This window comes from Thamnophis sirtalis, unplaced genomic scaffold (genome assembly GCF_051295495.1).
Source record: "Thamnophis sirtalis isolate CommonGarterSnake01/CBP01778 unplaced genomic scaffold, rThaSir2_p1.2 scaffold_5, whole genome shotgun sequence".
NCBI lineage: Eukaryota > Metazoa > Chordata > Lepidosauria > Squamata > Natricidae > Thamnophis > Thamnophis sirtalis.
Window position 1 is genome coordinate 33611792 of NW_028261385.1, and position 21791 is coordinate 33633582.

Consider the following 21791-nt stretch of genomic DNA (forward strand, 5'->3'; position numbering starts at 1 on the left):
ACTCAGTGATAAACAGTTGAATTTCCTCACCAATGTAGTGACATAGTTTATCTCTTCTTTATTTGTTCTACTGATATATACTTTCCACATTTTTTAATTTGGTCAGATATTAAACTACAGTATAGTAATTTTATTTCTTTTCTTTTTCCTGTCTATTTTTTCTTTTGCAGATTTTGGTTTATTAAACTTCTCATCTTGGCAGGAATGTGTTCAGGAGCCTTTTTCATTCCCGATCAAGATACCTTTCTTAAAGGTACATGTTTTAAAAAAGAATTGTCATACGTTTTTCTCTACAGTTGAATATATACAGGTATCATTTTACATTGTAGGAAAAGAGCTGGAAGGATTATTTGGCACCTGTAAAAGTGACCGTTTTGGAAAAACAGAATCTTTAATAGCACCAGTGAGCAAGAGATTTCTTCATTCACAGGCATCAAAAGATTTAGGCAATGAAAACTTCAACCATCATATAATTAACCTATTACAATTGTTAATTGATAAGATACTCGTTATGTAACTCACATATAATTTGTTTACTCATAATCACCCTGCTTCCCCTTTTTTCTCCTCCCCTTCCACTTTATCCTAACTAAGTGTTTCTCAACATTGGCCATTTTAAAATATCTGGACTTCAATTCCTAGAATTCCCCAACCAGTTATGCTGGCTGGAGAATTCTGGGAGTTGAAGTCCACACTTCTTAAAATGGTCGAGGTTGAGAAACACTGCCTTGAAATTCTACATCAGTCTAGCCACTATATGCAGCTGATAAAAGTGAGGTACAGCTTACCAAAGGATATGCCTTCTAATACATTTTTAACAGAATATACAAGAGTGCTACATTCATTAAAAATTCAGTCTTTCACAACCATTGTAGCTGTTGAGAGAAACCGCTATAGAATGGTTCCTGTTTACACCTGTCCGGTTTCTTTCTAGAAAAATGAACAGAAGTGGGCATCTGTACTTTAGACAAAGACATAGCAAAGGAGCGATAGGATTGTACTGTGTTTCCCCAAAAATAAGGCCTGCCTCAAAAACAAGCCCTAGCCTGAATTTTTGGGGTGGGCCTAATATAAACCCTAACCCGAAAATAAGCCTGGGAGTATGGGCGTGGCCAGCAGCAAGCACGTGGACCCCAATGGTGTCCAGCAGCAGCCACAGCCCAACGGCCCCTTGACATAGTACAAACATCAATACATCTGAGTGTGGAGGCGGGGGAGGGAGCCAATCCAGACATGCTGAACAGCTTCCAGATTCACAGGAGATTCATGGGAAGCTTGCATGGCGGCGACAGAGACAGAAATGGGGGAGGAAGGTAATCCCAACACCCTGTGCGGGTGCAAGGCCAGCAGCAGCATGGCCACTTGGGGGCCACCCCAGTGCCTGGCACTGCTAACAAGTGTCCCAACAGCAGGGCAAGTGGAGGGCATGCTAAGATCTTGGTTCGTTGCAGCTCCGCACAAGCAGACAGTGGGACGGATAGGGCCGGGGCCAGTGATATCTGTGGTCCCACTCCCGTCGGCCCCCGCGCTTGCTGCACTTTAAAAAAATAAGACCTTCCCAAAAATAAGCCCGAGGCCTTATTTTCAAACTCCAAAGAAAATAAGATAAAATAAGAAAATACTTTTAAGGGAAACACGGTAGAAGAATGCAGATTAAATCAAAATTGCACACTATTATGTAGATTTAAAGTTATATAAAAACTGCCTTGGAAATTATTGTTTTGGGATGATTTTTTGCAGAAATTGTTGCTTTTTATGGGGTTTTTTTTTTTTTTTTTGCAAATGTAGTACAGCTGTTTTCCTATATTCAGCTCAGTTTAGTTAGAAAGTAATTGTGAAAGGCTCAGATACAAGAATTTTACAGATCTGGGTTGATTTTGTATACTCTTTGGATTGTGTTCTGTTGTTTAGACTATGAAAAATAGCTATGTAGAAACATCAATGTTAACATCTTAGAGCATATAGTTAATCCTCCTCCTCCTTTAGATAATGGTTCAGATGATAATGTTTCTTTCTTAAATGTGAAAACATTAATCTGGTGAACTTAGATCATTCCAGCTGCAAAAATGCAGCCTCATATTTATATATTGTGCCAAACATCCAAGAAACTTGCAGAAAACGCTGGATGCTGCAATTAACAATGCAGTGGTGTAGCATTGTTTAAAAAACAAAATTATTTCATAATTTTGTCTTACCTAATTAAGCCATTCTTAGTTTAAAATAACTTTTCTACATACATAGAACATCACTTTTTCCAAGTTGTTTTTCAGTAACAAATCTTGCACAATTCAAACGGGGCTGTACAATAAAAGGCCAATTGTTCAAGGAATTAAAAGCCAGCTTCTTGTTTGCATTGGGAAGGACATGGGAAGTGGGGGAGAGGCTGAAAGGAAGACGCTGCAGTGCAGAAGGAAGATAAGGCTAAGAATCTGTTGAAGGGAAAGTTGATCTTCCTCAGCTTAAATTCCTGCCCCTTTCCAGAAGTGTGCCCTATTTTAGCAAGGAAGCTGCAGACACAACAGCTTCTCAGTCTGGGAAACAGCATTTTAAAGATGTTCCTCAAATAAAATACCCTGTCACTGCAATGCTCATTCGGAGCTGAACTGTATAGCTTGCGGAAATTAAGCTTTCAATTAGGTCCTGATGTATAACAGTTGGAGCAAACTGCATTTGCTTTTCTAATGGGGTAGGCCAGCAGCCACTGCACTTAAATTTTCCTGCAGTTTAATTAGTCTTCAGTTTGATGACATTTACCATGCAAAATGAGATTTCTAGCAGAGCTTCCATTTTGTTACTTAAAAGAATCCCTCTCTGTACTAATATCCGATAGCAGTTCCAATTAATCAAGGCAATTTGCTAGTCACAAATGCTTGTAGAAGGCAGAGTCCAAACTCTGGAGGAAAAAGGAGAGAGCTCTAGGACACGTGCAGCACAATCTTGATTTTGGGATTTTATTTGTTTATCAAGTTTGCATAGCCACACAGTTCACAAATAGTGACCCTGGGTGGCACACTAACATTTAACAGTGTTTTTAATTACCGTAATCCATTTAACATGATAATTATGATCATAAACCTTTTTTCAAACCGTTTCTACTTTTAAGTTGAATAACTGAAGAGAAGTTGCAAGATACTATCCTTGCACTAAGATGTTTTAATTCAAAGCGAGCAGGTTTTTTTTTCCAAATCTGAGACTTGTAGCTCCTTGAACACTGAATTAACTTTCAGTTCATTTCTTTACGTATTCAATTCATTGCCCAGCATCTGGGGAGCAAGCCCCTGATACTAGCAGAGCAAAAAATACCAGCATTCATTATGAATACTCCCTACTGAAAGCTTTCTCCCTCTTATATAAAATTATAGGTCATAATGTCCTCTAGCTAAATACAGCCAGCAGTCCAACCATTCCCTGCATTCAGTTGCTTCTGTAATTGCACTGGCACTTCTTGAATTCTTTTCAAGTGTGACATAATGTGCATCGCCAATAGCTCATGCAAATTTTATCTGTAAGCAGGAGCTGCTTTAATTGTAGAGTGGCTTTCTATTACTTGGGTCTGTCCAAATATATTGAAGGCAACCTCCAATAATTCTCTGCCAATGTGGCCAAAACACAACATATTTTAGAGGCAAAAAGAAGGCTATTACAGATTGTCCCTTTCTATGTCTTCCCCGGTGAATAAACTCAAGAGAGTAGACAATGAACTTCATTATGAAGATGGAAATATATTCACGATGATTTGAGGGCTTCATAAAACAATAGATGCTTTATTTCTGTTGTTTGGATGGCAATGCCTATATGTGCATATGTTGGAAAATTTATCAAATTTTAATCCCACCCTGTAATTTGGAATGTATTTATATAAAGACTTTTTTCAGGATTTCATTTTTTAACCTTTTGTTTTAAATATAAAATGCCTAAAGTAGATTTTTTAAATTTTTCTGCAGTTTTGCAAAATAATTTAATTTGCTATAGGGGTGTGTCTATGTGACTGTGAGTGTGAGTGTGGGTGTTTGTATTCATAGCATGTGTTTTCTCAATAATGAATTGAGGTCCCTAATACATGGAAGTAATTGCTACAAAGGAGTATAATTTTGTGAAACATTTTTGAGAATGTATGTATGTATCAGTGACATGTAGTCAGGGGAGGCAGGGTCTCACCACTGTCATCATGAAAAGAAAAAAAAATTAAAAGGAAAAAGGCTGAGGTAGTTGCTGCCAGAGTCACAGTGGATGACTCTGCTTAGTGCTTAACTGTTTAAAAATGTCTCTTTAAAAAGTGCCATCTACAGGAGGAGGCGAGAGAACCACGTGCCTCGTTTAGTCTATCTTTATGATCACATGAGCAGAATTAAGCAAGGGTTAAAAGCCAAAAAATTCCTTATGTAGATGAGGCATGTGATTCTCTCGCCTCCTCCTGTAGAGGGCACTTTTTTAGAGGCTTTTTTTAAACAGTTAAGCAGAGTAATCCATTGGAGACTCTGGCAGCAGCTAACCCAGTCTGACTTCAGCAGCTCTTGCCTTTTTCTTTTTACATTTTTACATTTTCATCATGGCAAACAAGAGCAGAGTTGAAATCCTCTGTGACACAGCTGGAAAAGGAATGTGGGTCGGAGGGAGGGGGGAGGAATTCAAAATTAAGGTAATTTGTAAGTAATTGTATTATTGTAAGTAATTTGTGTTTGTGTGTGTGTGTGGCGCACGGCCTGGCACTTTATTTTTTTATGGGGGACATAGGGGCCGGCAGGGCTTTTGGACATAGCAGCAGGCCAGGGCTTTTGGACATTAGCGGCAGGGCGGCTTTTGCCTCTAGCGCCGGGGCGGCAGGGCAGCTTTGGTTCCATCCAGCATTGATTCTTTGAAGCTTTCCATAGGTCCTCTCTGCTTTTAAAGTCTTCCGTTGGTCTAAGGAAGTTTTTCCTCTATGGCGGACACAGCAGCAGGGCTTTAAAGCCCCGGCACTGTGTCCGCCATAGAGCAGGATGGCGGACACAGCACCAGGGCTTTAAAGCCCTGCCTCCATGTCCCGCTCTATGGCTTTAAAGCCCTGCCACCGCATCCCGCTCTATGGCGGACACGGCACCGGGGCGTCCGAACGCCTGCCGCTGTGTCTGATATAGGGCGGCTTTTGCCCACTTGCCTCACCAGCCATAAACCTCACCGCATGTCACTGGTATGTATGTATGTATGTATGTATGTATGTATGTATGTATGTATGTATGTATGTATGTATCTGGTGCATATATTTAAAGTGTATCCTCCTTACCACAATTTAATTTATAATTGTAATGAATAAAAATGGTATTTTTATATGAGTCATAATTAACAAAGCAGGTTTATGTTTTCTGCAGCATGGCGTTATGTTGGTGCAACAGGAGGCTTCCTCTTCATCATCATTCAGCTTATCCTCCTTGTAGAATTTGCACACAAATGGAATAAAAACTGGTAGGTTTCTTTCATCCTGAATATAAAAGGAAGTGTCTGTTTAGGTGAATTCTATTTTTAAATTTAAAAAAAATCAAAATCACAGTTGATCTGTGTTAAAGTTTTACAGCAGGCATTCTCGTTCAGTTTTTCCTCTTCAATTGTTTCTTTATTTTTAACCATCCAGCTTCCTCTGTTTGTAGTTTTTTGTATACCTTATTTCCTATTTATTGTCTGTCGTACTTTTCACTTGGCTAAACAAGCCTGTTACAGCATTCCCTCAGCTGGTTCTCTTAGTTTTGGTTATTAAAAATGTGTGACTTTCATAAGGGAGTTAAATCTAAATTTAAAGATAAAATCTAAATCTTTGTGGGGTTTGTTATTGAATTGTTCTACCTTTCTTATTCAATTTTTTTCAAGATTCTTAGATATTGTTTTTGTAATCTAAATTTAGAAAAAGTATCTTTAGTCTTTCCAAATATATCCTAAAGTAAACCTTAGATTGTCTTAAATCAATCATTTTAATTTGCATAAAACAAAACAGGGTCTTTTTTAGCCTTGAAAGTTTCACCATATTGAGCACAAGTTAATCTTGTGTATGTATCCCACATGCTTTATTTTAAATATTGAGAAATACACATCTTTTAAGCTGAGCTAGGAAGTCACCGGTCTGTCCCCAAGTTTTACTTCCCATCTCTCCAACAAAGTTTAAGAGAATCCTAACATTAGGATGATCAGTGAAATGCATGGGGCCATGCTCTTAGAGAGTGAAATAAGTTAAATGTTAATCAATATATTGCTGGTATAACTAGAAACAGTACAAACTAATAAAATGCAGTATTATAAATATTCTGTAAATTTAAAATAGTAATTGAACACCCCTGTCGAAAGAACAATATCTTTCTACATAAAGAGTTAATTCTTAATCCACTTCACAAAGACCTAATGAACTAATCTCCTTTGGGGGCTTCTAAATCATTTGTTTTTATTCAAGTTTAATGCGTGATTGCTTTTCTTTCCCAAATAGGACATCTGGTACAAAGCACAATCAACTTTGGTACGGCTCCTTAGCTCTTGTAACTCTCGTATTGTATTCCGTGGCTGTTGGAGCTCTAGCTGTGATGGCTGTCTTTTATACCAGTGCTGATGGCTGTACATTTAACAAGATCCTGCTTGGCATCAATGGCGGCTTGTGCTTGCTTATTTCAATGGTAGCCATTTCACCTTGTGTCCAAAACCGTAAGCAAGCTTTCTTTTACTGTCACTCTGGGCTTGGTTGCTTGGAATTGGAGGTCATTTCCTAGCCACATTCAATCCTTTAGTTTATCAGTAATCATAATCTGGGGAAAAATAAAAAAAAACTATTTAAAGAAGTCAGATCATAGGACCAATAGTAGAAAAAAAGGCCTCATATTCTGTCTGGACAAAATGAGCTTGTTCATGTCCTCTTAACACTGAAACTGCAAACTGAAACATTGTTTTGTGTATAAAATGTAGTAGTTCTAAAGCATAGGCAAAATTGATTTTATTGCTTTCATTTTAAAAATATTTTTCTGCAACAAAAATGGTATTTATTCTGAAGTAATGGAGAAGACCCAGCATAAGACTTAAATCTGGAATTACTGACTGCCATATTTCCCAACTTTCAGTAACTCAGTTGAATTTCAAGGTTTTTTTTTGTTCTATCAATCATGATCTCTGACATATCAGTTGAAACCTCTTGGTAGAAGGGAATCAATTTATACCCACTGGTGGTTTTGTCAGTCCATTCATGTAAAGTTCACCATGGTATTTAGGTTACATCATGGTGGTAACTCAGTGGGGGACAGCATGTTTTCCATGAAGTTCATCCCAAATTCAATCCCTGGCCTCCTACTTTTAAAAAGCACTTAAGAGAAGGTCACATAAAATACCTCCTCTAGAGAAGTAGACCATAGCTAGTCAAAGTATATTTAATTCATGTGTTAAAGCGAATTTTTAAATCCTATTCCTAAGGGAATGTATGCATTATTAATTACTACCCAGATAAGCTTTATGATGCACTAAAATTAAAATCAATTCTAAGATTCAATATATAATTAAGTTCTATTATCTATATTATGGAAAGGAGATACTTATTATTGGGAATTTATAGCCTAGCACTCCATATTTTTCATTAAAATAAGTAGCAGCAGGAACTGAAGATTGTTTCAGGGATTGAGAAATGGTGAGGAAACAACTTTCTTTTTATATATATTTCTGTTTATTTATGTTTAAAATACACAGCCTTTTTCAGGTCAAGGGCCATACTTGAACCTGGGTTTTAATTTGCTGAAGACTATATTTTGTGGAATGAGTGAGGCAAATGAAAACATTTTTTTTTTACTGTTAAAATGACTACTACTCGTTATTTAATCATTTCCTTTAAAAATTTCAATCTTGTGTCAATATCTGAAGAGATTATGAGGGACCCAACCCTAAAGAACTCCTTTTGAAATCAAAGGGATTTCTGTTAGTCAAAACTGTTTGCGTTCATTGATTTCAGGGAGGTCACTGTAAACATGACTAGATCTATATTTAAACCCATCCATGCTTGGTATATGTTTGGTTTCCCTAACATCCCTTCTCCTCAATGTGGTTATTTTGGGGGAATGAAAGTACATTTTTGTGTGTTAAACTGAGTTCAGGTTTAACTTGAGTTTTCTCAGCTGTTTGTATTTTCTCAAGATTCATTTTACCCTCTTGAACTTTTAATACACTTCGGTGACAGAAAACATAATTCAAGAGCTGAATTATTTGTCTCTCTTTTGAGGGCCAAGCAGAATAGCAGGGAAAAGTAATTTGAAGGGTTGGTTATAACTTTCACAGAGATCTAATCCTCATACATTTTGTTTTGTGATCGGGTTGGATCTATGGTTCCCATTTCTATTCAGCTAAAGCACTCCTCCTGTCCACCTAGGGGAGCCCTGGATTTAAAATTAAATGTCCATGAGCTCAACAAAACATTATTTACAGTATGAACCGCTTTACCAAAGAAAAATCTACAGATGTATCCCTGTTTTAAAATTTCAGGTCAGCCTCATTCTGGCTTGTTGCAGTCAGGTATTATCAGCTGCTATGTCATGTACCTCACTTTCTCATCCCTTTCAAGCAAACCTCCAGAAATCAGTAAGTTACCTTGAATTAAAAATCAACATATACATGGGCACCGATCACCTATGTAAAATTACCCTTCCCTCAACGTTGTACTTTCCAAATTATGTTGCCTGTGCTAATTGGCCATTCTGAAAACCCAGTACACCTTGAAGTCACCAGACTGGAAACTTCCAATAACACCACAAAAAATGTATTGTGTAACATATACTGTAGCAATTAATACATCTAGTTAAAGAGAAAAGAATTGCAGCAACTTTATCTTGTAAGTTATCTCTTAAGATGTTTAAATCACAATCAATTTCAATATCTTTCCATATTTAAAAGTAATTCCTTTGTTTTTAAATGGAATAATTTCTATTTTTAGACTCAAAGGAGGGAATCAATTCTGCTCCCTCCAGCAGCCCTCATACAGTTCAGAAATCAGCTGCACAGACTTAGAAGATTTTCCACAAATTAAGAGATGCAGGAAATTTGAGGGAATTTGAAAGAAGGAAACATGCCATTGTCCAAACTAAAGCATATGTAGATAATTGGATACATGAAATATAAAATTAATTGTGCTAATTGTGGGCTCTTTTTCAAGTCCTAGATGAGAATCAAAATAATAAAACAATCTGTGCGCCTGACTTTGGCCAAGGGCTGCAAACAGATGAAAATTTGGTGACTGGGCTGGGAACTACAATTTTATTCTGTTGTATTTTATATTCCTGGTAAGTCTTCATTTCAGCTGTAATACAATTTTATGCAAATAGACAGATATCTGTTTACTTCTCAGAGGGGAGTAACTATTTGGCAGCTTGTTATCTGCAATAGCTTGTTATCTATCAAATTTATATAAATAAATCATTTTTATTTAAGGAATTGAGAAATGGCTTAATTGAAAAACTACAGGTAGTCTTGGGACCACAACTGAAACCAAAAGTTGCTAAGCAATGCAGTATTTGAAAATCTTTATATGACCAGATATGACTTCATGACCATTTTTATTGAGGCTGTTAAATGAATCACAGAGTTATTAAGCAAATCCAGTTTCTCCAATTGTCTTTTCTTGTCGGAAACTGCCTGGGAAATTCACAGCAACTTTTGTAAATATGAGCTGATTGCCAAAAGCCCAAATTGTGATCATGTGACCACAGGGTAGACAGTTGTAATTTTAAGGATGGGTTGTAATTTTTTCTTAGGCTGTTGTAAGTTTGAACCATCATTAAATGGTCATAGGTCAAGGAATATTTAGTATTTAGTATACAAAGTACAGGTAATCTTCAACTTGCAAGCAAAATTGGGCCCAAAATTTTCATTGCTAAGCAAGGCAGTTGTTAAGGGGATTGGTGCCCATTGCTACTGCCTTTCTTGCCATGGTTATTAAGCAAATTTCTCTAGTTGTTAAGTGAATCATGTGGTTCTTAAGCAAATCCAGCTTCCCCCATTGACTTTGTCTGTTGGAAATCCGCTAGGATGGTCACGGTAATCACATGGACACCGCAGCATAAATGCATGCCTTATGCAGTCTCCCAAGAACCAGATATGATTGAACAGAAAGGGGGTGCGGGTGGGAATGCTAGAATAGACCATTTTTATCCGGTTTCTCTTGCTGTGCACAGAAGAGGCAGCTTACATAAATCAAGGATCTTTGAACTTCAAGGCTTCTATGTTACATGTAATCCCATAGGAATTGCCATCTTGTTGAAACTTTTATATGTTGTTAGGGGGAAAAATAGCCCTTGAACATCAATATACGGTATTACAACAGACCCAATCTTTCCTTTCTGTTTTTTTCTCTAGTTTGACCTCAACAACACGAGCAAGCTCTGAAGCACTCAGAGGGATATATGTTACACCTGAAACTGAAGTGAGTCATGATTGTCATACAACCCAATGCTCTAGCCCAGCGGTGTCCAACCTTGGCAACTTTAAGACTTATGGACTTCAGCTCCCAGAATTCCCCAGCCAGAAGGAAGCATGGCTGATTGGGGAATTCCGAAAGTTGAACTCCACAAGTCTTAAAGTTGCCAAGGTTGAACCACTCCTGCTTTTAGCTAAAAACAGATGGCTTCTTGGTGAGACATCCACCCCTACAGTAGTCATTCCTCCTTTTCCCTTTAATCTTTTCTCTATTTTCTGATTAGCTTTTAAAAGGTGACCAAGTCAAATCAGAACAGATTCTTATTTCATTCCAAAATTGAAGGCTATTGAATTGCCACTTTAATATAGAAGCTTCAACAAACAAGGTAAGCTGAGAGATTATCTGCAAAAGGCCTGATAAGATGGTCCTTTTTCTTAATTCTTGTTGCCTTATTGGCATGATGCCCTTTTCCTCTTCCCTGATGAAACAGAAATCTGCATAGTGAAGCTTCCATATTAGAGCAAGTCTACAAATGCAAACATGTCGTTTGGCCTCATTTCATGGTTAGTTATTCTAAAAGTAATTCCTACTTTGATGTACAGTAGCAAATAACTATAAGGTAAGGTTATAGTGTTGTGTTCCTTCAGGGGAAATATTTGGATTCAGAGATTATAACACCGTAACAAATGACCACACAGAGTTGCATATTTTCAGATTTAATCATTATACTTTTTAAATATTTTGTTCATTTGCTGATCTTACTGTCTATTGAAGCTCACCTAGAAATTTAACATAATTTCACTTATTACAAAAACTAGAGTTTTTGCTGAGGAGGATTCTAAATATTGTAGATGCAGGCTATTTGTGTAGAAGAAAAAAGAATAGAATAGAGAGAGGTGGAAAATATATTACAAACGAGGGTGTATGTGCAGATACTAATTGTATTAGTGGTTCATAATCCCTTCTATGTTATGTGGAGTTACTTATAGAGAAAAAAGAAATAAATGCAGCATTATAATTTCAAGGAGGTTAAGCCACAATATTCAGGGTCTTGCTATCATACTGGTGCTGCCTCATATTTTCTGGCCGTCAACTATCATTCCAGCTATCTGTATCTTGGTCTGGCTTGTATAAACACAATCAAATGGAAACACAATTCAGTTTTTAGTATCTGTTGCTGCCAACTTGTTTGCGTTAACAGAAGATCTAAAACTTGTTTTTATGTTCATATCCCACCAGCTGGTATTTTTTGCAGATGCTACTGAAGTGTTAGTTTTGAAAAGATATTTCAAAAAAAGGCCTCAATGTCTTGTCTGCGACATTGGGTATTAACCTACTTTAAGGCTTTCCATAATGTTGCAGTCATTGTTATCCTTTCCATCTCGTTTGGACCAGCAGCAATGTCAAAGTTGCCACATGTGGTGTTACACGCTTTCCACTCTAGACAGTGCTACCAAAAAGCAGCGTTCTTGTGCTAAGCAAGAGCCAGCCCAGATGGATGCTGTCTGGGACAATAGTTCGAGCTGCACGGGAGAGCTCAGAAATGTAGTACTGAAGTGTACCATAATAGCATTATTTTTAGATCATTTGCTCTTAAAGAGCACTACAAGAACTATTGTAGGGAAACATAAAGAGAAGACTAGCAGCAGGCAACTAATTGTAGGTCTCATTCATCCCGGTGACAGAAGCTCTTTTGTCTCCTGATTAGAAATGTAAACATAATTCTCCAGCTGCTTCTTTTAAATAGAGAGGCTTTCTTGCATCTGAACTTGACTGTTAGTCACATTGTGAAGGACTCTTTATATGCATGGCAACATTGCTAACTGCATCCTGCAAGGATTTCCAAGACCAGAATAGCTGCTAAACATAACTTTTTACATGGCTATTTTGGTGCTCATATTTATTTGGAAGAACCTAATTAGAGACTGTCAAAATTAAATGTGCATTTACAGAATGTACTTTCTTGCTGTAGTGATCACTCATCAAAACTGAGGCATATTCCTTTGCTTTTAAAAATATTTTATACAGATGTTTTTTTTTAAAAAAATTTTTTTTCTTTAAAATCTTTAAAATTTTCTTTATAATATGTATATTACAAAATCACATAGCTAACTAACTACAGATAGTCCTTGCGGACCCACCACTTGTTCAACAACCATTCAAAGTTATGACAGCATTAAGTGAGTGGAACTTAACAATTTCAAGGACTTTCACTGTGCGCCAGTCATAGTGTCCCTGCTGTCAAGTGATCATGACTCAGGCACTTGGCAACTGACTTGCACTTACAACAGTTGCAGTATCCCATGGATACATCATTATTTGCGACCTTCCCTGCTGGCTTCCCAGAAAGTCAGTGGGAAAACTGGCAGGAAAGATTGTAAGATTCTCCCGCCACTTTCTCTCCCAAGGAGTCCCTGGGCAACAGGGTGAGCAGATGACTAGCTGCCCTCACACATGACATGCACACACACACACACACAAACACACAAACAGACCACTACACTCAAACCATGCACCCCTAGCCCTGCCACACTTGCACCATATGCACACAGCGCCACTGCAGTTGCACAACCACAGAGCTGTGCATCTCTCAGCCTTGCCACACGCATGCTCTACAGCCTGAATCAGAGAAGGAATGCTGCACTCATGCTGCAGTCATGCATCACAGCACTCGGCCACACTCCATAGCACTCCCCTGCCTGCCAGCCTCCTTGCTACCCACCGAAGGAAAAGCTTGTGACTGGGACTTACAACTTCTTGCTGGCTTCACCACTGATTTTGTTGAAAGCCAGTAGGAAGTCACAAGTTCCAGTTCCACCACAAAACCCGCTCGACTAAACCGCGTCGCTGACGTCATCAACAGGGCAACAACAGCACGGAGACAGAAGCACGCTGTAAACCCTAAACCTAAAATTAAACCCTAAACCTAAACCCAACCCCCCTAAACCTAATCCTAATCCTAAACCTAAACCTAAACCTAACCCTTAACCTAACCCTAAACCTAACCCATAACCCTAACCCTAATCATAACCCTAACCCTTAACCTAACCCTAAACCTAACCCTAAACCTAAACCTAACCCTTACCTTAAGTTGAATCGGCTTGCTTTCAAAGCGCTATTTAAAGCGCCCTTCTTTCTCCGCACTGGCTGTTGTCGCCCTGTTGATGTCAGCGACGCAGTTTAATCGGGCGCGGTTTAGTCGAGCGTGGTTTTGACGGGTCACGACAAGTTCCAGTCCTGTGAGATGGCAACAGAATCTGGTGCAATCATGTGTCTCGCTTTATGACCACATTCCTTAGCAATGGAAATTCCAATATCAATTACCGTCATTAAGCAAGGAGTACCAAAAGGTTGCTATTATAAAAAAGAATATCTGATTTCAAAGAAAAAACCTAAAAGAGCAAAATCCATTTTTTGCAAGCATATATTCCAAGCTTTTTCTTTTTAATGTAAGCTATTGACAAAAGAAAAAGTTGCCAGTATAAAAATCATGGCATCATGGTCCTTGGAACGAAAATGAAAGTACTTCAGGAAGACTACAAAATGATTTGATTGGTTTTAAGTTCACTGTACAGTGAATTTAATCCAGTATTATCCTTTTACTAAAAATGTTTCATTGAAATATTTTGAGGAGTATCAGCATTGACTTATTTGTTTCTGAACTACTGGAAAAAAACTTTTTGGTTTTGTCTCTCTGTTATAGATAGCTCGCTGCTGTTTCTGCTGTGCTCCTGATGGAGTTGGTGAGAATTGCCCTTTTTTTCTTTTGTGCAGATTTGTGTTCTTTAAAACAGAGAAAGCGGGAGACAATGCGTTCATGTCCCGCCTTAGCCATGAAAGCCAGCTAAGTGACTTGGGCCACTCGTTCTCTCTCAGCTCAAACCACCTCACAGGAGGAAGGTGTGTTGGATATGTTGGATGTCTTGAGTTATTTGTAAAAATAATAAAGGCGGGACATAAATATTTATTTATTTAGCATACGGCATACAGCAATCTACAAACGCTAGACAAAATGCAGTCCTGACAGCCTAAATTGCTAGTTCATTCTGTTCAACACTTGTGTGCTTATCCTGGTTGCACCACGGGAGGCACACTGGCTTACACCAGCTGACTAGTGGCGCTTGGGTTGCTGGCTCTATTTGGGCTCCCCTTCCTTGTGTTGCATTGCCTCGCATCCGGCCAGGTCCAGCACCAGCTTGCGCGCTCTGCACACATGAACACAGCTAGGTTTTTCCCGCCAAAGTGATATCCATTTCGAGCAATATTTTGAGCTTTCAAACTGCTGGGTGGGCAGGAACTGGGGAGCAAGCAGCAGAAACTCACCCCTTCTTGCAGACTTGGGTTTGAACTGCTGGATGCAGGCCATTTCTGGCCAGCAGTTCCAGCTTCATTAAGTTGCTGCACCATCGCATCCGCTCAAGATATAAATAAATAAACATGAGAACTGTCATGCTATATTTCTAATTCTGATTACCTTTGCATTTGATTGGTTTGTATATTTTATAAGTGCTATCAAGTTCATAAAAATGTTTCATCATATTTTAAACTACTCCCACAGACACAGAAATAGATTCTTTTTAAAGCTGCAGTTATTATGATTACTAGCAGAAGTACTATGATATTTTTATTAGTTTGGAGTTTTCAGCTCCCATTTATTTGGCTTCACCAGCAGGAATTGAGATTTAAGGGCTACATAGGATGCTAGTTTATCGCATATTTGGAGTGGGGAAGAGCCTGTTGGAGATATGGCAGCATTTTCAGAATCTTCAGATGCATATAAAATCTCTTAAAACTTGAGATACATGTGCATTAAAAAGATTCCCTTGGAAAGTTATTTTTGTCATCTTAAAGCACTGCAGGTTTTTTTTTTAGATTTGCTTCTGTGTGTGGAGAAAAACCATATAACCACATAAGAAGCATAAAATCTGAAATACATATTATAACCACAAACATGTTGATTACAGACACAACTTTAAAAAGAACATAGCTGTGGATGGAAAATAGCATTTTCATCCGATGTGTCAGTGGAATATATTTTCTTCTGGAATTAATTATAATAAGTTGCCATTAAATTGAGAAGAAAATTCTCAACAAGGAGAAGGATTGTAGTTCAGTAGTAAAGTTTGTATTCGTGTGTCCTTCCACAAGTGGGAAGGATATCAAGGCCAGGGAGAAATGAAATGAAATGAAATTCTGTTTGATATGTGAAAGCACATATCAAACAGAAGACAAGCCACTGCAGAGAGCTTCCTTTGGCTCTCTTCCAGTCAGAATTCTTGACCCTACTATCAATTGCTCGGCTCTCAATGACTGTATTCCTTGACCAAAAACCCGCAACTATCACTTTAAGTAAAAATACTCTTAAAGAAATGAAAGGGCTATGAAAGGGGACTAATTAAATATGGGTAGCTTTAGTGTATCACTTTAAGAATGGATCCCCCCCCCCCAATCTTTTTAGTTGAGTTTCAAGGCAATTCTAGCTGGGTTAACACAAAAGTAATCCCAGGGATTTTTTTCCCAGGTAAGTGTGTATAGCATGCATGTGCAAAATGTTTCAGAATTGAAATGACCCCATTCAAATGCAAAATGGCTGTATCAATTTTTTTTTCCAGAAGTGTTTTGAGGTTAAAATCGCTGTCGCAGGGCCATTCCAGGCTTAAAACAGCTGTTTCAAACTCAACACTGGGTTATTTTGCATTGTTAACTTTATTCTGAGTATATGTTACTGATTTAGATCTAAGTATATCATGTTTCTCTTTATGTTTGTTTTACCCAGCTGAAGTTGAAGAGCATATTGGGAGAAAAGGCGGTCAGAGAGTAATTTATGATGAAAAGAAAGGAACAGTATACAGCTATGCTTATTTCCACTTTGTATTCTTCCTGGCGTCTCTTTACGTGATGATGACTGTTACCCATTGGTTCCAGTAAGTCCCTGGAAACATATGTACAGTTTGATGTTATATTGTGGTCCTCTGGTCCTCTTCCTCCAGTCAGCCCCTTCATAATGGCTCCAAGGGAGTCTAGACTCCTGGAGAAGAATTTGGGAGGACTGCATGGAACCTAATGGGATAGAAATGAAATTACACTTCTGACTGGATTAATATACAAAACACCAAATATAAAATGGCAACTGTGCACATAACAAAACCACAAGGGGACTTGCACTCCACTGCCCTCTTAATGCCTGAGAGAAGAGTTAGGCCATGACAGTTTCCTAAAGGTGAGAAAAGTTGGGGCTTGGTGGAGGGGGAGGGAGATCACTCGAGGTCCCATAAGATGACAAAATCCCAAAGATGCATGCTCTGGGGTTACGTGAGGAGGCAGATATTCTTGCAAGAAGGTTGTCCATCAAGAAACCTACCGTGTTTCCCCAAAAATATGACCTACCCTGAAAAAAGCCCTAGTTAAGCCCCATCCACCATCTGGTTGCATGAGGTGGAGGCCCAGGTGTAAAAATCAAACTAGGGCGGGGTGGAGCTGTGTCACGCGCCCCACACCTATTTACCTTAGGACCGCCGCAGCCAGGCCTCCCATGCCTCGGCACCTGTCATGCCGTTGCCCAGCAGCCACTCACAGAACGACACACAAGTGGCCGCTTCTTCCTGCTTTAGCTTTGCCCTCACTCGGGGGCAGGGTGGTTCATGGCAAAATAGTGGGTGATTTCGCTTGCGAGGTATTTCTAAAGCCTCATCAGGAGGGAAGAGTCGCTTGGGTAGTAGGCTGAGAAAGTAGGGTTAATACATGAGGTATTGGTACGGGTCGAGCTTGGCATTTCACCTTCCTGCCTTTTGTGAACTTTTGGCTGCACGCAAGGAAAGCAGACGCAGCGGAGACCCTGGCTTGTTTCTCTCCCCCAAAGTTTACCAGAAATGGAACTTTGCCAGGTTCGTTGAACTGATGCCACCACTTGCAGCAGGACGCCATGAGGCTTCTTGTGCCATTGTGTGCGCAAGCAGCTGCACAGGCCTGACGAACTTCGCGGCACTGCCTCTGCTCGTACACACAACACCATAACAAGTCTTGTGGTGTTCTGCTGCAAACGGTTGCACCGGTGCAACAAATCTCGCAAAGGCCCATTTCTGGTAGAATTTGGGGGCGAAAAATAAGCTGCGCCTGCTTTCCTTGGGTGCAGCCAAAAGTTCACAAAAGGCAGGAAAGTGAAGAAGCGGCAGCTGAGGCTCCAACCATGCCTGCTTGCTGGCCTCAAGCATGCCCAGTGAGTGCCAGCAATGCATTTTGTGGTAGCAGAGACTGAAGCCAAAGCACCATTTTCGGCTTCTCTGGGACACAGCTGCCTTGAAGGGCAAAAGGGGAAGAATTAAGACATCTCCCCCAAAAAATAAGCCCTAGCACTTATATCAGCGGTCAAAAGAAATTAAGACCAGATCTTATTTTCGGGGAAACACAGTAGTCTTCTGCCAGGTGATGCTTAGGGTAAAAGAAGTTTCTGAATTAAATCTCACCTTTTACACAAACTATTTGGTGGTTTTAGACAACTCATTATTCCTTCAGCATAAGCCTCATGATATTCCCTGTAATATCAAGCAAATAATTCTGGCCAGTTATATAAAGATTACTGAGATGATGTAATTAGATACTTTAAATGCCCAAATCCATCTTTCTCTTTCTGGAAACAGGATATATCAAATAGAAGTTTCAAAAGTAAATGTTTTAGATTTAATTGTTGCACTGCAAATTAACAATAATGAATGATGGCTGGCATTTACAGAACTGTAATCTGAAATGGTTTAATAAAATCACATTTCTTATCACACAAGACATGTAATAAAATTAAATTCATGATGTCTGGCCTGCACAAATTGGTTGAAAGCAGAATCCTATGCAGGTGTTATCTTATCTGGGAGAAAGTAGTAATAAATGTGTTTGAATGTACACACATTTCTTAGTTAGAGTGAGGAAACAGTTTCCAGGGACAATCAGTACAGTTTCTTTAGAATAAGTCCTCCTAGAATTGGACCATCATCCTTCTCAAATTGATTTGTGTGACAGCAAATTAGGTAACCTCCACTTCCTTTCATTGTAGTTACGAAAATGCTGCAATTGAAAAATTCTTCGTTGGAACCTGGTCCATTTTCTGGATTAAAGTGGCTTCTTGCTGGGTGTGTGTCCTTCTCTACCTATGGACTCTCCTAGCACCTTTGTGCTGCCCAACCAGAGGATTCTACGTTTGAAACTGCTTCTGTTATAACTCCATTGATTTAATAAATCACAAAGTTATCTGTATAATCATTTTCCTAACGTTGATGGTTAGGACAGTGTTTCTCTCATGGAACACTTACATTTTGAGACAGTTTTTTTAAAAATATTTTTATTATTATTATCAGAATTTCAAGGACACTGAAAAAAACATATCTTAGTTCAATATGGCAAATCAGCTGGATCTTAAATATATGCGCATATGTGTTTGGTATTCTATAATAAGCAATACACAACCCTTTTATTTAGATTTATGAAAAAGAGTTTAACACTTCACTAGATGAAATGTCACATTTGGTGGGAAGAGTATGAGGTCAGGAAGGTTTTTATTCTGTAATAGATCTCATAGTAAATTATTACAAATCTGGATTGTGAATGAGAAAGATTTGTGGGTATAAAAATATTTATTTATATTAATGAAAAGCACCTTTTATGAATTAGTTGGGTGACAAAACATGGAACCTGAAAATTTGACTGGGATGTGCAACACTGTAAATGTTGGTGCAATTAATTAACTGTTATGAGCCACTGTGGGGAGTATATGCATTTATCAAAGTATTCAGTTATGAATAGTGGACAACAAAATAAGAATTCTATCTTATCAAAGAATATTTTTAATAGGCCTGTGAATTTTTTTTCTTTTATCTTTCCTGCATCTCTTCCGTTTCACCCTTAAATGCCATATATTTCAATGCACTCATATTTAAATTCAATAGTAGATAAATTAGGAAAAAGCAGTTGAATTCAAAGTAATTTTATTATCATAGCTTGAACTGTATTTTCAGTGGTAATAAAGATTTTTCATTTCCAATTCCTAATTTGGCATAAGAGTTTTTTTCCCATGCCTATCAAGTTTCATTTGGAGATTCCAGTCCAAACATGCTTCTTAATCAGGAAGCAAGAACCATGAAATACACCAGAACTAGGTTCAGATTAAACATATTTAGGATTACACTGCAATCGTAAATTTAAGAATTAGCTTACGAAGAAACAGGCATTACTACTTTCTTTTGATTTATCTGTGGAAGCTCAATTCCCATGTGCTGGAAAAGTTACACTAGAATTAGTAGGCTGATGCTGTCTTGCTTTATTTTTTTGTGAATTACATTAATTACAACAGCTGCTTCCATTTAATATTTCTGATAAGTGGAAAACCAACCACGATGATAACGAAGTGCCTGTTTTCAACGCTAAGCAGATTAATGAAGTTGCAATATTTTAACATCAGAAACTAATAATTTGTGTTACTATTTTTATTTACTGCATTTTCATGTTGGGATAGTTCTTCATATGCAATTCTTTTTTAATTTTTTTAAAACTTTTGATACAGTGTTGACCTTTTGTAAATATCCAGGGATATGTATATGTTACAGTTTTTACTTGCATGCAATGTAAGTCTGTATTGGGGGAAGTTAATGGTTGAGACTTTGAGATGAATCCATAGTACAAGTGAAGCAACTGGTGTTTTTAAAGTGTTTTGTTGGAGTTTTCAAGAATAATTTCATATTCAAAAATATTATAGCTGTGATTCCTTGATCAATAAACTTGAGTTTGTTAAAAATTTCAATTATTGGTATGTCATATTTTCATGGTTGCGTTCATTTATTTATATCTTTTAGTCCAATTACCATATTTTTCATAGTATAAGACACACACACCCCACTCTAAAAGTGGGTGAAAATTTCAGTGCATTTTATACACACAATACGGGCCCATTTTTTGGCTCCCAAATCCTCTACACATTGCATTTTTACCCTCCCCGACCCCCAGAAGCACGCTGCAGTGCTCCACACAGCCCGATTTTGGACTCCTGAGCCTTCCATGTGCCGTGTTTTCGCCCTCACCGGCCCCCAGAGGTGCTCAGCGGGTCAAAAATGGGCATGTTATTGCCAAAAACTGGGTGCATGGAGGGTTCGGGAGTCCAAACATGGGCCTGTTTATGGCCTGCAAAATGCTTCTGAAGGTGCGGGAAGGCAAAAACTGGACGGATCCTCTAAATCTGTGTCTTATAGTCCTGAGCATCTTCTATTCCGAAAAATACAGTATCTCTTGGTAGCTTTTTTAGAAAAAAAATGGATAATTTTAATCGAACAGTTCCCACTACAGGACCAAATATTTCACTGGGAAAGGTATGTATATTCTCATTTTGCAGCATACCTTTTCCATTGTATATTTAGACTTCCGAATCTTTTTCAACCTTTGAGATCTTTAATCATAAGTAATGAATAATATATGCATATCTAAATAAAGTCTGCAAGATTTTTATTCGTATGATGGCGATTGATATAACAAAGGTACTATATCTTCATTGAACTGCACTAATTGATTCCTGTCGAATATAGGTAGACCTCATTTAGCAACTGCCTCACTTAGTGACTGTTCAGTTATGACAATAATAAAATAACTTTGCAACAAGTCCTTGTATTTACAATTTTCACAGATCTGTAAAGCAAAGGAAAACTGAAGTAGGATTGTAATTGCTGCCACAGCTGCGAGGCTTCCAGAAGAGGTATGGCAAACTGAAGATGTCTCTGAGCAAACAGCTAATAACTGTGACAAAAATCAAGGAATCTGCAATGCAGCTCATGCAACAGCTGTGTTACATGGGCCACCCAAGGAGCCCCTAACTAGCTTCTGAATACTCTTAAAGGGTAGTCCCATGTAGAGAGTGTTGCAAATACGAGATGACCGGGTTATAAGTGACAGAACACAGTGAAGCAAACCATCAAACTATAGAATATTAAAAAAAACAAATAGCTAAAATCATAAATTACAAACAATACAGTGGTGGGTTCCGGATCCCGTTGCAACTGGTATGGTGCAACAGGGCCGGGCATCCATCACATGAACGCACACAGCACGTGCATGCGTACTTACTGCCTCTGACGCTCCAGCTGCTCAGCGGAGCATGACGAAGGCGCCGTATGCTCCACGGGCTTGTGCGGAAGCCCCAAACAGCTCAAATACCAGTAAGAAGAGTGGGTGGGCCCTCTGGAGCACGGTACCTGATGCTCCCAGCAGGCACCGGTACGCTCTTATCGGGGCGTACCGCCTGCAACCCACCACTGGAACAATAACAGGAAAGCTCTTGAGTTTGTGCTTTACGACACAGTCTTTTTACTTGAAAGTGTTAAGTCATCTAATGCAGGCTTTCCCTGCTGAGTGCTTACTTGTA

At 38.6% G+C, this 21791-nt stretch overlaps 1 protein-coding gene across 1 annotated transcript in view; it reads left to right on the forward strand.

Annotated features, from left to right (window-relative positions):
- SERINC5 (serine incorporator 5) overlaps positions 1-20183 on the forward strand; it is a 45590-nt gene extending 25407 nt beyond the window's left edge. The window contains exons 4-12 of the mRNA XM_014051574.2: positions 171-253; positions 5349-5442; positions 6449-6660; positions 8473-8568; positions 9140-9266; positions 10339-10405; positions 14103-14142; positions 16176-16323; positions 18444-20183. Coding sequence (XP_013907049.2) covers positions 171-253; positions 5349-5442; positions 6449-6660; positions 8473-8568; positions 9140-9266; positions 10339-10405; positions 14103-14142; positions 16176-16323; positions 18444-18591 — 1015 coding nt within the window. The 3' untranslated portion in view covers positions 18592-20183. The remainder of the gene's footprint in view (positions 1-170; positions 254-5348; positions 5443-6448; positions 6661-8472; positions 8569-9139; positions 9267-10338; positions 10406-14102; positions 14143-16175; positions 16324-18443) is intronic.
- Positions 20184-21791: the final 1608 nt, after the last annotated feature.